The following is a 16,424-nucleotide window of genomic DNA, read 5'->3' on the forward strand; positions in this document are numbered from 1 at the left end:
CAGCGGCCGTGACTCACGGGCCCAGCCCCTCCGCGGCATGTGGGATCTTCCCGGACCGGGGCACGAACCCGTGTCCCCTTCATCGGCAGGCGGACTCGCAACCACTGTGCCACCAGGGAAGCCCTATTAGTTCCTTTTGAGAACAAGCTTGGCCTCAGTTAATGCATACACACACACACACACACATGCACACATACATGTAACAGTATGTTCAACTTCTGTCCTATTCAGTGGGCTGTTTCAAACAGGCTTTCATCTGTGTGTACCATGACCAAGACCTCTACTCTGCCTTCTGTCACCTTGCAAACTGCAAGTCCCTAACCCTTCACTTGGCGGGGGGTGGCTTACCTGAGTCATTGGGGTGTGGTGAGTTTGCAAAGGTATTTATCCAAAGGCACCCGTTAGCCAAAATAAAATTTGCTTAATTTTTCCAGTTCTTCTGATGAATATGTTAATTATCTGAATGTAGCCAATATACTAATTCTTGACGAACATATTAATAGATGTTTAACCTTATTTTTTTAGTTCTAGAAATTAAAGTTTTAAATTTCAGCATTTAGTATAATTTTGGCCACTTCCAATTTCTCTTACAAATTCTGAATCCTTTTGCATGTCATTTTAAGAAAATTATAAAACTTTAGATATTTTTATTACTTTTTCATCAACATTCAAATGGTTTAACAGCTATGATTTTATATTTAAAGCACACAATAAATGAAATTTTGGTGTTTCATATTGCTACACTTACTCTGATTTCTTCTTTGAAAATTTCTTATATACAGTGAATATATTTGAGGTACTGTTATGCTGAAATTTTGGCTAATGGTATGAAAAATGCTTTCTGTAATGATAAATCCTTTCATAAAAAGACAAAACTAGCCTACAGCTTTTGAAAAAATAAGCCTTTTAACAATGCTGCTTTGAAATCCAAACAATTTAAAACTATGTGCAAATTTCAAAAGTGGTTAAAATTATCCTGTTTATATGAATCACTATAATTTGATAAATAATTGGAAGAATTAACAAACCTAAATAAATATGCTACTAAGAAAGCAGTGAAAGAATCCAAATACGTTAATAAAATGTTGGCAAAAGACAAAGCCACTTTTAAAATGATTTGAAAGAAATCAGTATGACCTGAAAAATCCCATTATGAGCAACTAAAATGTCTGTTATAAGAATACATTCATTTAACGTGTTTAAGAAATAATGTATCTAGGGCTTCCCTGGTGGCGCAGTGGTTGAGAATCCGCCTGCCGATGCAGAGGACACGGGTTCGTGCCCCGATCCGGGAAGATCCCACATGCCGCAGAGCGGCTGGGCCCGTGAGCCATGGCCGCTGAGCCTGTGCGTCCGGAGCCTGTGCTCCGCAACGGGAGAGGCCACAACAGTGAGAGGCCCGCGTACTGGGGGAAAAAAAAAATAAAAATAAAAAGAAATAATATATCTAGACATAAATATTTAAGAATAATCTGTAAATTAGGTGACTCTGTCTTTGGATGAATGGATCGTTCTCTGAGTTGGTTTGGCAAATGGGCCTGGAGCTCTTATTCTCTACAGAGTCAGAGGGAGGACTGGACAGGGTCCTGGGGATAAATGCTAGCCTGGCAGCCAGGGTGCTCAGGGGGCGGACAGCTCACTGGGCAGCTTCGTCCAAGGTCAACACCAGGGCGACTTGTGGTCCACGTAGCATCTCACTCCAGGAAAGTCCTGCTTCCTCAGCCCTCTCTTCTGCAATCCTCCCTCCTGTCCTTACCGGCCCCCTTTATCCCACTTCCCTGAAACAAAAACCAGGCTCTGCAGGATGCATCACAGACTCTCACACGTGGGCCAGCATTGTTGGAGGTAGAGTATTTGCAGGTCTGTTCCTGGGTCAGCCGTGGTGATCCCAGGTGATCCCAGGATTCAGGTCTTGTGGTGCAGGCTGGGGGAGGGGCAGCACTGTAATTCCAGTACAGATATTTGGTGAGCACAGGGCAGGGATCAGTTCACCCATGGTCACTTCAGCTCGGTGCTGCAGGTGCATGCTGTCAGCACAGCAATGAGTGCTGGAAAGCACTTCCGCTTAGGGAACCAGCTGCGCGATTCTGGTTTGACTTCCACCGCATCATCTGTCTCCATCTCCACTGAAGAGCCAAATGCTATGGTCTACACCCACCGCCTCCACTCTGCTGGGACCGTCGGAAAATGATAGATGATACGCTTTCTTAGAATCCTTTGCACTGCTTTGGGTTTCTAATCTTTTTTTAAATTTCAGTTTTATTGACGTATAATTGATGTATAATTGACAAAGTTTTATTGACGTATAATTGACAAATGAAATTGTAAGGTATTCAAGGTGTACATGTAGTGATTTGATAAACGTATACATGGGGCAAAGGTTGTCTCCCTCTGGTTAATTAGTGCATCCAACACCTCCTCACCTGCCTATCTGTCTTTGTTTGGTGATAGCATTTAAGTTGCACTCTCCTAGCCAGTTTCCGCCGTACGACAGTGTTGTCAGCTACAGTCGCCCTGTTTTGCGTTTATCCTGAGGGACCCTCTGGTGGCCGGGATGTCATAGGGCAGAATCCCAGCCCCCTCCCTGGAACGGCGGGCTGAGCTGTCCCTTCCCTGCCTTCTCAGTGCCACGGCCTGTGGGACGAAGATGACATCGCAGACAGTGGCTCTGACGAGGTGGGCTCGGACGACGCGCTGTCCCTCGGCCACGGTAGGAGGGGCTCCTCCGACTCCCTGAAGTCCATCAACCTGGCCGCGTCCGTGGAGTCGGTGCACGTGACCTTCCCCGAGCAGCCGGCCGCCATCAGGAGGAAGCGCTCCAGCAGCAGCTCCCAGACGTCCCAGGGCTCCAGCTTTTCCTCCAATAGGTCCAAGAGAGGTATCTGTCACACGGTGTCCCCAGGCTGAACCACTTCCCTGGTTCCAGTGGGTCTGGGGCAAGGGAGTTTGTTGGGTGCTGTCGAGGACACAGATATTGTGATGTGAAAAGAATGTCCTTTGCAACCAGACAGACGGAGTTCCGAGTCCGGGCTGAGCTGTGTGAGTGGCCCGGGGCGATCACATCACTGTCTAGGGTGTCTGTCTGAGTCGTCCCCGGGTCGAGGATTTCAGGTCGTGGAGAAAAGAGGCCAGCACGCCGCCTCGTACCTAGTGGGTGTTGGATACAGGGTAGTTATAAATCATATCCAGAGATTCTGCTGAGTATAATTCACGATTTATTTTGAAAATACATGCATTTAGATTTAATCAATGGGAACTTTTAACCAAGCCATCTTAGTTATTTCCTAAGCTAGTTATTAATTGCTTACTCAACAGCCAGTAATAGGAAAGTACATATGCGTTCCAGTTGCCCCTCTTGGGGTAATTGGGCTTTCGTGTTGATCGTGCTCCTGTCTGAAGCCTTCCAGACACTCCGTATTCATCAGCAGAAGACATTTTTCAGGCAGACACTGGCAGATCATCTCATATTTGTTTTACAGTTAGAGAAATTTGGACCTGAAAAAAGGCATGGGTCCTGGACCCAATCTAGAAAACCTGCGACAGAAACCTGGGACCCCATTGAGCACGATCAAAACTGTTCTCCGGTCTACTTCTTCCTGGGACAGAGGTCCCACAGCAGCCCAGGAAAGAGCCAGCAGTGGGTGTGAAAACCCACGGATGCCTTTGGCTATGGAAGCAGAGTTGAGGCTGCAGATTCCAAGTTCTCCGCCTCTGTTCTTACAGGCATCTGTGTGTCTCACCTTCTAAACAGCTTCAAACCATCCCCTGTCCTGGGGGCGGCGGGGCTTCTGCAATATTTACGTCGGCAAACCTGCAACTCACGGTGCATCTCGGTTTCTTTTTATTTTCAGGCAGCACAAGCACCCGAAACAGCAGCCAAAAAGGAAGCAGTGTTGTGAGCATCAAGCAGAAGAGCAGACGGGAACTTTATGTGGAGAAGCTTCAAGAACACTTAATCAAAGCAAAAGCGTTTACCATAAAGAAGTGAGTGCGTGAGAACGCCTTGGGGCTGGGGAGCTGGTGTCATTTACTCCATATCAGCCAGAGGTGACGAGTGAAGTGACTTCTCCCACCACAGACATCATCTGCTTCAGGCAGAAAGAAATAGCCCATTGTGATACTGCTTTTAAAAATCACTTTCCAATAAGGATGATTTATTTTTACATCCACTGCATTTCTAAGCACGCTTTTTCTATTTGAACACGGGCTCACCGTGTGTATTTCCAGGCATATGAAAGAGTCCAACCAGACAGAGAGGGAAGGAAGTCAAAGCTGGAAGGTTCTTAGAGATACACTTACCCCATAGAGGGAAACCGAGGTGCACGCGGGAAGTGGTTTGTCTGTCACGCAGCCCAAGTTCACCAGCCGAGTTCACGGGCCCCTCCCCCAGGTGACAGGCAGCAGACAGGAGTGGAAACGGGGGAGGTGCAACAGGGCTGGCCCTGAGTCTGGGCTCTGAGACCGAGGGTGCTGCTCATCTGAACGTGGCCTTGAATTGAAGGCGGAACCCAGAGCACCGTGAAGATAGGGGGACACGGGCTGTGCAGACAAGCCAGGGCCAGGGCACAGGGTCGTGAAGGATGGAGCGAGGTGAGCTCCAAAGCCCAGGGCGCTGCCCGGGACCCGGGGGACACACGGGGTCGGAGACGGGAGGAGCAGGCGCTGCGCGGCGTTGCCTGGGTCTCAGGCAGGACCACGGGCCCTGTTTGCTCTCACCACAGCCCAGGCCTCCCACCTCATTACTTATCACGCCTTTCACAGAAGCACAGAGGGCTGGGTAGCAGGATCAGGGCCTCACAGGTGGAGAGTAATTGAATCGGGATAAACTGGCCCCTCATTTCCGGGGCTACCGCTCCACTATGCTTCAAGGAGAGAAGAGGTCTGTGGTCCCGTCGGCCATGAACTAGAGCACAGTCTCTGTTGGGGCAGGAGCCCCCCCTTCCCCCAGCAGACTGTCCTGAGGTCGGGGGCAGTGGGTGAGAGCTGGTTGGAGGAGGGGAGCAGAGGATGGAATGATCTGATCACTGTATCCAGTGGCTCCTGCATCCCCCTCTCCGGGTGTCTGTCTGGCAGGACCCTGCAGCTCTACGTGCCCATCAGACGGTTCTTCTACGACCTCATCCACCCCGACTACAGCGCCGTGACCGACGTGTACGTGCTCATGTTCCTGGCAGACACCGTCGACTTCGTCATCATCGTCTTCGGCTTCTGGGCCTTTGGGGTAGGTCGGGGACCAAGGCCGCTGGGCACCAGGGACCAGCACTGCTGTCCTGTGGGTGCCACCGGGCCTGAACCTGTGGTCTCCCCCTCTCCCAGAAACATTCAGCCGCAGCCGACATCACCTCCTCGCTGTCGGAGGACCAGGTCCCGGGGCCCTTCCTGGTGATGGTCCTCATTCAGTTCGGGACCATGGTGGTGGACCGGGCACTGTACCTCAGGAAGACGGTCCTGGGGAAGGTCATCTTCCAGGTCATCCTCGTGTTTGGAATTCACTTCTGGATGTTCTTCATCTTGCCTGGTGTGACTGAGAGGTAAGGCCTTCGGAAGCTAGAGCCGTGGGGGCCACTTTCACGCAGACATTTTCGTAAGGATCAGCCCGTAGGAGAAGGGAAAGTTAGGGGGTTTGATCAATATTAAACTCAGTGTGAAGCCAAGGTGTGAGCTGATTCCTCAGAAACATTATCACTGTGTTTTATACGCATTCTCAGACCTAGTGCTCTCAGATAGGGAGGGGACAGGCTGAGCGGTCGGCACACACCTGGGGTCCTCGTGCTGTGACCTGAGCAGATAGACGGACTGGAGTGCGGTGTTAAGAGCGTGAGGGGATGAGAGGACGCAAAACTGTGTCACATGAGAAGTGGATGAAAAGAACGGAGTCTGTTCAACTGGTAGAGAAAGGGGGTGCAGGTGACGAGGGGTGTGCCTCACTGGGTCCTTCTGACGGGTAAACACAGCAGCCCCCTCGCCGCTGCTGCTGCAGTTAATACAACTATTGCTGTGAAGATGCCTTGGAGGCCAAGGACTTGGGTAGGGAAGGGCTGGTGCTGTCCCAGGAGGGGGCTGGAGGCCGTCTTTCCCTCTGTCCCTTGAGCCCCCAGCTCTGGCCATGCTGACCCTCCTCGGTGCCTCCTGACAGCCTCTCCCCTCCCCTGGCAGGGCTCCCCTCCCCAGGGTCAGATCTCAGACCAGAGGGCACGCCTCCACCCAGAACAGTGCTGGGGCCAAGTTGGCGCTTCACGCGTGAGCAGATGAATGAGTCAGTCCAGGAAAGAAAAACCAGCAAGACCCCTATCAACAGGAAATGCAGGCAGATCTTGGGGATACGGCGGGTTCGGTTCTGACCACCGCAACAAATCGGGTGGCAGGAATTTTCTGGTTTCCCGGTGCCTATAAAAGTTATGTTTACACCAAACTGTAGTCTGTTAAGTGTGCCATAGCATTATGTATTAAAAACACAATGTTTATACCTTAATCTAAAAATACTTTATTGCTAAAAAATGCTACCCATCACCTGAGCCTTCAGTGAGTTATAGCAGTAACATCAAAGATCACTGATCACAGGTCACCACAACAAATATGATCGTAATGAAAATGCCTGAACTATTGCAAGAATTACCTAATTGTGACACAGAGACATGAAGGGAGCAAATGCTGTTGGAAAAGTGGTGCTGACAGACTTGCTGGACGCAGGGTGGCCACAAACTTTCCATTTGTAAAAATCACAGTATCTGTGAAGCGCGGTAAAAGGAGGTGTGCCTGGTATCGGCTCTGGTAGACAGTGAAAGCAAAGGGTCTGCAGAAGGGGAGCAGGGAACCGTCCATGTAACATGAGAGGAGTGACCTTTTTAAGAACATGTCATGCAAAGGTTTTCATATGTACCATCAGTTTGATCTCTTTATCAGACCTCATGAGTCATTCACAGCCAAGCCTTCGGAATAACCTGTCGGTCAAGCTGGCGAGCACCATTTTTGGGGTAGCAAGTAATGAAAATGGGTTTTCCTAATGTTGTTCAGAAACTGACTCAAATGTAATTCTCCATGAGGAAACCAAGTTTCTTCTACCAGTGGCTAGACTGACGTCTGCCCCCACCTGAACGTTCAGGCTGACTTTTTGACCTCAGTCTAGGGAATCATTGCTTTGTGATAATAAATGGTGGCAATGAAAATATTTTAAAAGGAAAATTGGAATTAGGTTAATCTTTCCTGAGTCTAAAGTAGAACTGACTATATAAAGGGTTGCTACTCAGAAGATACCCAATAGCTCCGTAAGCTTCCCATTCCACACCGCAAGCTAGGGGAGTAAATGTAGCTCACATGATAAAGATAATTCAGAATAGGGCAAGCCATTTGTAAAAATATTAGAATTTGGTCATGAGAACATTGTGAATCTTATTTTTTTTAAAGAGTTTTTTTTTTTTATTTATTTTGGCTGCGTTGGGTCTTCATTGCTACGCACAGGCCTTTTCTAGTTGCAGTGAGCGGGGGCTACTCTTCGTTGCAGTGCGCAGGCTTCTCATTGCGGTGGCTTCTCTTGTTGCGGGGCGCGGGCTCTAGGTGCGTGGGCTTCAGTAGTTGTGGCACGTGGGCTCTGTAGTTGTGGCACATGGGCTTAGTTGCTTCGTGGCTTGTGGGATCTTCCAAGACCAGGGCTAGAACCCGTGTCCCCAGCATTGGCAGGCGGATTCTTAACCACTACGCCACCAGGGAAGTCCCTTATTTGTTAGTCTTTAAAATAGAAAAAGTACAATTTTTCTCTGTAAATATTTAATTATAGCTGTCTCTCAAAGCAGAGGAATAAGCCAAATTTAACACCCAGGATAGGTGGATGGTGAATTTTGGTAATTTGTCTGATATTTAAAAGCATCAAGGAGGCATTCTCCAGCAGCTCTCATTGAAATTCTTAATTTCAGAGAAGAAAAGACCTTAAAAAGCTTTCTAGACCTACTGCCTAATTTTCCAGATGAAGACAGGTGTCTTCATCTGGAAGTGTGACCTCCCCAGAGTCACTCAGCCAATTACTGGAGGGGCCAACCCCCAATCCCAGGGCTCTTGGCCCTACTGTGTGCTACACCTACCGTATACTGCAGCTACTGTATACTGCACCTACTGTATAGTGTACCTACCGTATACTACGCCTACTGTACGCTACACCTACTGTATACAGCACCTACCATGTATGTGCTACACCCACTGTATAATACACCTACCATATACTACACCTACCACATACTACACCTACTGTACATTACACCTACTATATACTATACCTACTGTATACTGTACCTACTATATACTACATGTACTGTATACAGCACCTACCATGTATGTGCTACACCTACTGTATACTACACCCACTGTATAATGCACCTACCATATACTACACTTAGTGTACACTACACCTGTTATATACTATACCTACCGTATACTGCACCTAATGTATACTGCACCTTCTGTATACCGCACCTACCATATACTACACCTACCATACACTGCACATACTGTATACTATACTTACTGTATACTGCACCTACTGTATATCGCACTCCTGCCCCCATGGGAAGCATCCCGTACTGGCTTCCAGGAAGACTTTTTTTTTTAGGTAACACACCTACTATTTCACTCTGCAGTGTGAAGAGGATTTGATCATTCCAGCCAGTCCCAAGAGAGAGTTCCAGAGCCCTAGAGCCTAGGTCTTTGCCATGTCCTGACAGGGGGTCCAGCAGAGGCCAGAGCTTCCAGAAATACTGCCACGGTGAAGCCACTGAGAGTCCTTTTAGCATTTTAGTCCTTTGAGGTCAAATCGGCAAATGGTTTGGTTATTCCTGCTCGTACTGGTGTCCTGTTGCTGCCGTAACAAATCCCTACAAAGTTAGAGTTTAAAGCAATGCAGGTGTGTCGTCTTGCAGTTCTGCAGGTCAGGGGGCAGACCCAGGTCTCACCGGACTGATTCATGTGTGTGGGCAGGGCTGTGGTTCCTTCTGGAGGCACCAGGGGAGCATCCACCTCCCGCCCTCTTCCAGCTTCTAGAGATGCCCATGCTCTGCACCTGTGGTCTCCTCTCCTCCATCTTCAAACCCAGCATCTGTTCCCCTGCCGCGTCTCCCTCTACCCATGGCTGAGCAAGGCTCTCTCCCGCTAAGGACTCACTGACTGTGAGGCCACCTGGACAGCCCCAGATGCTCCCCCCTCTCCAGGTCCCCAACCTTAGCATGTCTGTCAAGTCCTCTTTGCCATGGGAGGTCACACGTTCCCAGGTTCTGGGGACTAGGACGTGCACATCTTTGGGTGGGGGCTGGGGGCATTCTTCTGGCGACCACGCTGTCCTGCCAGGCTTTTGAGGAGGTCAACAGCATAGCGACAACACCTGCCAACCAAACATGGCTGTAAGAAACATCTGCTATAAGGACCGAATGAATGAGAGCTTCTCTGGGGTGTCTTACAAATCGTGCGTATTCAATTCAATTTCACGTTTATCGAGCACCTCTTAGGTCCAGGGCAGCAGACCAGCGGAAAAGGGCTGTGACACCCACGTGAATAAAGCCAGGACCCGTTGGCCTTTGACACGCTGGGCTCCCAGGCTCCCGACACTTTGAGAGTCACCAAACTATGGCCACACAGGTCCTTTCTTCTCCTGGGATCTCACCTTTGGGTCTCACCTAATGGCCATCCCTAGTGCAACAGACTATCCTGTCTTTGGTTTTGGATCTTTAATTCAAGATATATCAGGATTGGTGAGCCTCTGGCATCACTGCCGGCATGTCAGTGACAACATAATTTCTTGACATTTCAAACTGTGCTGCTACTCTTTAACCTCCAAAATGCATTTTTCCTCCTTCAAATATTGTTACTGAAAATTTCATTCACTGTTTAAAGAGAAACCATGGATTAACAGTCATACTGTCTAAATCCTTTCCAAACAAGGAAAGCATAAGGGGAGAAATAGATTAGGAGTCTTTTAAGCTCTACAGAAGAAAATTAGGGCTACCGGTCATAACATTGAGGACAAGGAAGCTCGGATATCTTGAATAATTTATCTGATAAATGGCTTTTTCTGTGTGCATCACATCATTTAGCCCACAGATATCCAGGGGTTCCCTACAGTCTACACAGCTCTGCACGGTAGGTGCTGAGGGAGACGGGGAGGGCGTGACTCCAGCCTCCGGGAATAAACCATGTAGAGACGCCACAGACAAACGCTTCCCAGTACAGGACAACCTCAGTGTCCCTAATTACGGTTAACGTGATTGCTTTAGGATCTGTAGGTTAACTAGTACTTATTCCAAGTTGACCCACTTTAACATCATAGAAAGGGAATTTTTCTTAGTAGGTAAAACAGGGGTTGGACCTTTTATAAAGAATAGAAGGCAACACAGTTTTAAGTCTTTGATTATAATTTTGATAAATATAGAAGAATTCTTTCCCATGTAGTTTTTATATCAAGTATCTGTAAAATCAAAGGGCATTTTCCTGGAGAGATTAAAAAAAATGTTATTTCCTAAAGTTCTACCAATATGGACAGTTCCTAGAAAGATGAAGAACTGGATAGTTGATGGGGGCTCTCCGTAAAGTATCTGATATCTTACTGGTAACTTGTCAAGCGCCCACCATGGTCAAACGCAGTTAAAGTAATTCATTAGGTCCTGAAACACCGAGGCTGGGTTTCTCCACAGCAGAGACACTCATAAGCAACATTTCTGAGATCTTTAGCTGCCGACATCCACGTGGAGGCGTCTAGGCCCCCAGACGCATAGGCCCACATGCTCCTGGCTTGTTCTTAGAACTTGTCAACTAAAGAATAACTGTTTTCAATGAAAAAATAGTACATGTTTTCTTCTAATAACAAAATTGAAAATTAATAAGACAAATCCAGGATACAACATAAAGAGTAATACACTGCTTTGTCTAAAAAACTTAAAGTATCGCTCTTAATTTTAAACACAGGGAAGATTATACTCAAGTCTTACTGAGTTGAAAGTCTGATTAATTTTTAAAAATTTGTACTAATCATGTTTAAGACTCTCAGAATGCTGCATTTATCCAAAGTTAAAAATGATCCTATAGGTCATCATTCTTTGAAAATGTGTTCTAATTTTTTTTCTAGTGTGAAATTTAGTTCCACTAAGTTTTTGCTCAGACTTACGCTAGCATTCATGAACTGTTCAACACTACGGGTCTCTTCATTAACTGTCCACCAGGAGAAGGGACTACCATCTCTGAGGATGTCATTAGAAAAAGGCAAGTTAGTAGATCAGAGAGTCATGGAGTTTTAGAGCGAGGGAAACTTTTCATATAAAGACATTGATGTTTAGAAAAATGATGGCTTGAGGAACAAACTCCATAGCAAACAGAGCTGAAACCAAAATCCAGGTGTCAAAAATGTATTAATCCCTGACCTGTCTTATGTATGTATAGCAAAAAACAAACAAACGGGGGTTCATTTCTCAGAATTCTTTCTCCTACATCTTCCAAATTATGCATCCTGTCAAGTAAAAAACACATTTTGGTTTTTTCTTTGTTGAGCTTTAATTTGGACCATGATAGCAGCACCATCCAAGTCCTGAGAAAATGTTTATTAGTAAATTCACTTAACAGTAATTTATTTTAATTACGGCTGAAACAACTGAATAACGCTCTAATAAATTGGGGGCACATTCAGAGCAATTTTTTTTAATCATTAGATTTTCTGACCCCACCTCTTGCCTTTTGAAGAGATCCACTGTGTGGAGAGAATTTACTGAATTGTCTTTAAGTGCCAGATGGGCAATTAGGCTTTTTTTTTTTTTTATGCTAAACTGGTGTCCTTTTGTTCCAGAAGAGTATTCCATCCCTCCACTTTTCTGTGTTTTCACATCTCAGGAAATTCAGCCAGAACCTGGTCGCCCAGCTTTGGTACTTCGTGAAATGCGTGTATTTTGGGTTGTCCGCCTACCAGATCCGCTGCGGCTACCCGACGCGGGTCCTCGGAAACTTCCTCACCAAGAGCTACAACTACGTCAATCTCTTCTTGTTTCAAGGGTGAGGACGCTCTGTGCTGTCACAGCCACTCACAGAGCGGGGCTGGCCGCGGGACGGCATTGTGTCCCCTCCCTGGGAAGGAGTGGAGAAGCAGCTGGTGACCTCAGCATGTGGGTCCCTGCAGGGCTCCTACAGCGTTTGACAGGAGAGCACGTGTGGCCCTTGAAACAGCTTTTTGTGTGTGGTTCCACCCACCTGGCCAGGATGCTGCTCTGAAGTCAGCCGCGTGGGTTCATTGTCTATTTCTGTATCATGTATAATTACACTGATAATATTTCAGGATGAAAAATTGGGGTCCATGATCCTAATATATTCTGGACACAATGCGACAGAATATTTGGAATCTGGAGTGTTCCAAAATGCCTCTGGAGTTTTGCTTGTGTAGCAAGCCATCCATGGGAGGGGCGTTGATTCCACTAATGTCACCTAATGTCAGCCTGAATGCCACGCGACTTGCCTCTTCCTGGTAGGAAGTTATCACCACTCACACGGACATGTTGGCTCTTCTGTGTGAGGGTTTCGGTGTGAGCATCCCCTCCCGGTTCCCATGGAGATTATACCACAGGGTGAAGGGTCAGGCTGCTGGAGCACTGCTGGCCCCTGGAGCACCAGGCGTGGGGACCAGGGACTCAGTCACGGAGGAGTGTTGAGTGTGCTCGGATGTTGAGAACCGCCACGCGTGTCAGAGTTTCACCGCATGCTGCCCCGTGTGGGGAGGGGGCCTGACACGTCTTCAAGGGGGTGGAATAGTGCTCCCCGTCAAAGCCGAGGAGCTCAGGGGAGAAATCCGGGTGGCAACCCAAGCTGCTGGGAGGGTCTGGGATGAGCCCCAGCCTGGAAGGAGCTCTGTGTCAGTCAAGAAACAAGGACCAAACCCAGACCCCAGAGGAGGAGACCAGGCCATCCCACTTCCAGCTGAAATACAAGGGACCGAGCCAGGGTCTCGGTAGCCTCAGTCACCTAGTAGGTCCCCCAGCCGTGGGCCCTGCTGTGCCCCCGATGATGTGGCCACGCCTGATGGCTTTTCTCACCTCTCCTCATCTTTCCCCGACCAAGAGTATAACCTTCCCTAGCTCATTCGACAGCAAAGCCCCCGTAATTCAGTAATCCTATGACCAGCAGATTCTCATAGCAGGAGCAAATGTTTAAAATGAACTTATTTACAAAACAGAAACAGACTCACAGACTTAGAGAATGAACTTATGGTTACCAGTGGGGAAGGGATAGTTAGGGAGTTTGGGATTGAAATGTACACACTGCTATATTTTAAATAGATAACCAACAAGAATCTACTGTATAGCACAGGGAACTCTACTCAGTATTCTTTAACAACCTAAATGGGAAAAGAATTTGTAAAAGAACATATACATGTATATGTATAACTGAATCACTTTGCTGTACACCTGAAACTAACACAACACTGTTAATCAGGTATACTCCAATACAAAATAAAATTTAAAAAATTAAAAAATTAAAAATGTTGAGTGAAAGAAAGGCACCAAAGATAGAAGAAAAAAAAATCAGCACTTGAAAAAATAAATAAAAATAAAAAAGTAAAATTGTGTTTGCAGATGATATGACCTTTTTTTTTTTTTTTAACTGAAGTATCGTTGATTTACAATGTTGTGTTACTTTCTGCTGCACAGCAAAGGGATTCCGGTATACACACACACACGCACACACACACACACACACAACCTTGTAGGTTATTACAAAATACTGAGTATGGTTCCCTGTGCTATACAGTAAGTCCTTGTTGATTATCTATTTTATATATAGTAGTGTGTAGATGTTAATTCCAACCTCCTAATTTATCCCACCCCCCATATGATCTTTATATAGAGAAAATCCTAAAGACTCACTCAAAACCTGTTGGAACTAATCAACATTTTCATTTAGTGAAGTTGCAGGATATAAAATCAACATATAGAAATCAGTTGTATGTTAAATTTAGCCAAAGATAAATGTAGCCAAAGAAGTGAAAGATTTGTACAATGAAAACCATGACTTTAATGAAAGAAACTGAAGACCCTTCAAACTTATTTGAAAAGGGAATTCCAGTTTGTTAAGACCATCAGCCAAAAAAAAAAAAAAATTAATTTAAAAAATGAAAAATACCTTTTTCAAAAAGGTATTTTTGTCAAAAAACAAAAATCCTTTATTGGATTTACAGTGAAAAGCAGTTGTATTCCAAGTTGGATTTGACCATAATGGTCACCTTGAGAATTTTTTCTAAGTTGTTAAGGGCTGAAACAATCAGGACCTCCATGAGCCCGCCGGGTTGGCCAGGTGATGGGGGCCCACCCCACAACTGTCCCTGTAACAAGACATGGTTCCTGCTAGGTTCCGCCTCGTCCCTTTTCTGACGGAGCTGAGGGCCGTGATGGACTGGGTGTGGACAGACACGACCCTGAGCCTGTCCAGCTGGATCTGTGTGGAGGACATCTACGCTCACATATTCATTCTCAAGTGTTGGCGGGAGTCGGAAAAAGTAAGCCAATAATGATGCCTTAGCCCTATTTGTTTCTCTTAGATACAGGCTGTTATTAATAGGAACTTCTGCAAGTTTTCCGGCCAAATAAATGAAGCAGAAACTACTAGGACCTATAAATTGATTTCATCCCACGCGAGTTAGGAATCTTGGACCTGCTGTTGCCTTAGTGAGAATAGCATCCAGATTTGTTCTTCTTCTGGCAGCTGTATATTGTGGTTATTTTAAGAAGAAGGTGTATTGCTGTACAACCCAATAATTCTGAAGTGGCTCATTTGAGAGCAGGGGGGAATGAGATGTGCTGGAGAAAAGTGGGGTCAGGTGGCTGGGGACTCAGGCTCACCCTCTGATTCACTCTTTGATGAGGGACAGACAATGTAACATCCTGTGCAAAGGAAATTGAAGTGCAAATATTTGCGTATTCTGCTAGGTTGGATATTAAGGTTGACATATGGATAGAATTACTGTTATTTAAGGGATGTAGTCCAGCCTCCTGAGTAGCCCTGAAGGGAAACAGGTCCTGGAGAAGCAGCAGCTAAGCAAGGAACAGGCCTGTAGACCAGCGGTTTCCACGGCACGTGGCAAAGCTGGGTCCTCCACCGCCCGCAGCCTCAGCTTGGGGCTGGGGAGCCCTCGATGCAGCAAACAGAGGCGATTCCAGCTTGGACAGCGTGGTCCTGACAACGTGTGTCATGAATGAAGTTAAAATGTTTTCCCGTCCACCATGCTGGGGAGGAGCCCGTTGAAAGGCACAGGTTTTGAATATTCAGGAATTTAAAATGTCCTTATCTCGCCTGATCCCTTAAAACCAGAGGTTTATTCAGCAGAGGCTTTGGTCCCTTGGTCCACAGGTCAGCCCCCAGCAAACCCACACAACCCTGTTAAGGAGAAAGCCGCTCGGGCCGTGCTGGACCCCGTGTTCCCTGTAGCGGGATCCTCGCAGCCCTGCATCACTGCCTACCTTATCCCGGGTCGGGACAGGGTGGATTCAGAGCAGATTCAGGACCCAATCCAGGGCGGACCCCATGGTTAGAGCTCCCGCCCTTCCCCCACCCGCTTCTCCCCGGGGACCCCGCCTGAGCGCGTGGCCCTTCTGTTGCAGAGGTACCCGCAGCCCCGGGGGCAGAAGAAGAAGAAAGTGGTCAAGTACGGGATGGGGGGGATGATCATCGTCCTGCTCATCTGTATCGTGTGGTTCCCTCTGCTGTTCATGTCTCTGGTCAAATCTGTCGCCGGGGTCATCAACCAGCCCCTGGACGTCTCGGTCACAATTACCCTGGGCGGGTACCAGGTAACCGCGCCTCCCTCCGGGGTCTCCCCCTCCCCCGGCCCCTGCCAGTGCCTTGCCCAGCCGTGCTTTTCCCTGATAACCACCCAGAGGACTTAGGTTTTGTGGACATATTTCCTGTCTGAATTTTGACTGTTCTGCAAATATGTGATATGTGAGCTAAGGTGCAGAAGACAGTGAAGGGAGAGTTCTGTTCTGGTTGTGGGTGATACACGACCTAATATTTTTCTTGGAACCCGGGATGCAGAGAAGTGCTTTGGAATATTAACCCTCCTGTGTGTCTTTGTTTTCCAGCCTATTTTCACAATGAGTGCCCAGCAAAGCCAGCTGAAAGTTATGGACCAGCCAAAGTTTAATAAATTTATTAAAGCTTTTTCTAAGGACACTGTAAGTAAATGCATGGAGTCGGTCTCCATGAACACCTGTCATATCGACCAGCTGTTGTCACCTTATTTATTCACCACTTTGCCATGGCCTGAGCCGCTGGGCAGGACTTTCTGGGGGTTATGAGTTACACACAGCAGGTTCCTGGCCACTGGCCGCTTTGATCATCTAAGATGTTAGGTCTGTATTATCGGACATAAGTGATAATAAACAATTCTAATTCAGAGTATTTTCATGATAAGCACA

General features: G+C 47.0%; 1 protein-coding gene across 1 annotated transcript in view; it reads left to right on the plus strand.

Moving 5' to 3' along the window:
• Positions 1 to 16,424, plus strand: part of PIEZO2 (piezo type mechanosensitive ion channel component 2) — a 219,362-nt gene that overhangs the window by 195,387 nt on the left and 7,551 nt on the right. Inside the window, exons 41-48 of the mRNA XM_055080794.1 lie at positions 2,626 to 2,878; positions 3,852 to 3,984; positions 5,074 to 5,221; positions 5,317 to 5,531; positions 11,857 to 12,015; positions 14,359 to 14,506; positions 15,609 to 15,797; positions 16,089 to 16,181. Of these exons, the coding sequence (XP_054936769.1) occupies positions 2,626 to 2,878; positions 3,852 to 3,984; positions 5,074 to 5,221; positions 5,317 to 5,531; positions 11,857 to 12,015; positions 14,359 to 14,506; positions 15,609 to 15,797; positions 16,089 to 16,181 (1,338 nt within the window). The remainder of the gene's footprint in view (positions 1 to 2,625; positions 2,879 to 3,851; positions 3,985 to 5,073; positions 5,222 to 5,316; positions 5,532 to 11,856; positions 12,016 to 14,358; positions 14,507 to 15,608; positions 15,798 to 16,088; positions 16,182 to 16,424) is intronic.

Source organism: Physeter macrocephalus, chromosome 19 (genome assembly GCF_002837175.3).
Source record: "Physeter macrocephalus isolate SW-GA chromosome 19, ASM283717v5, whole genome shotgun sequence".
In the NCBI taxonomy this organism is placed as follows: Eukaryota; Metazoa; Chordata; class Mammalia; order Artiodactyla; family Physeteridae; genus Physeter; species Physeter macrocephalus.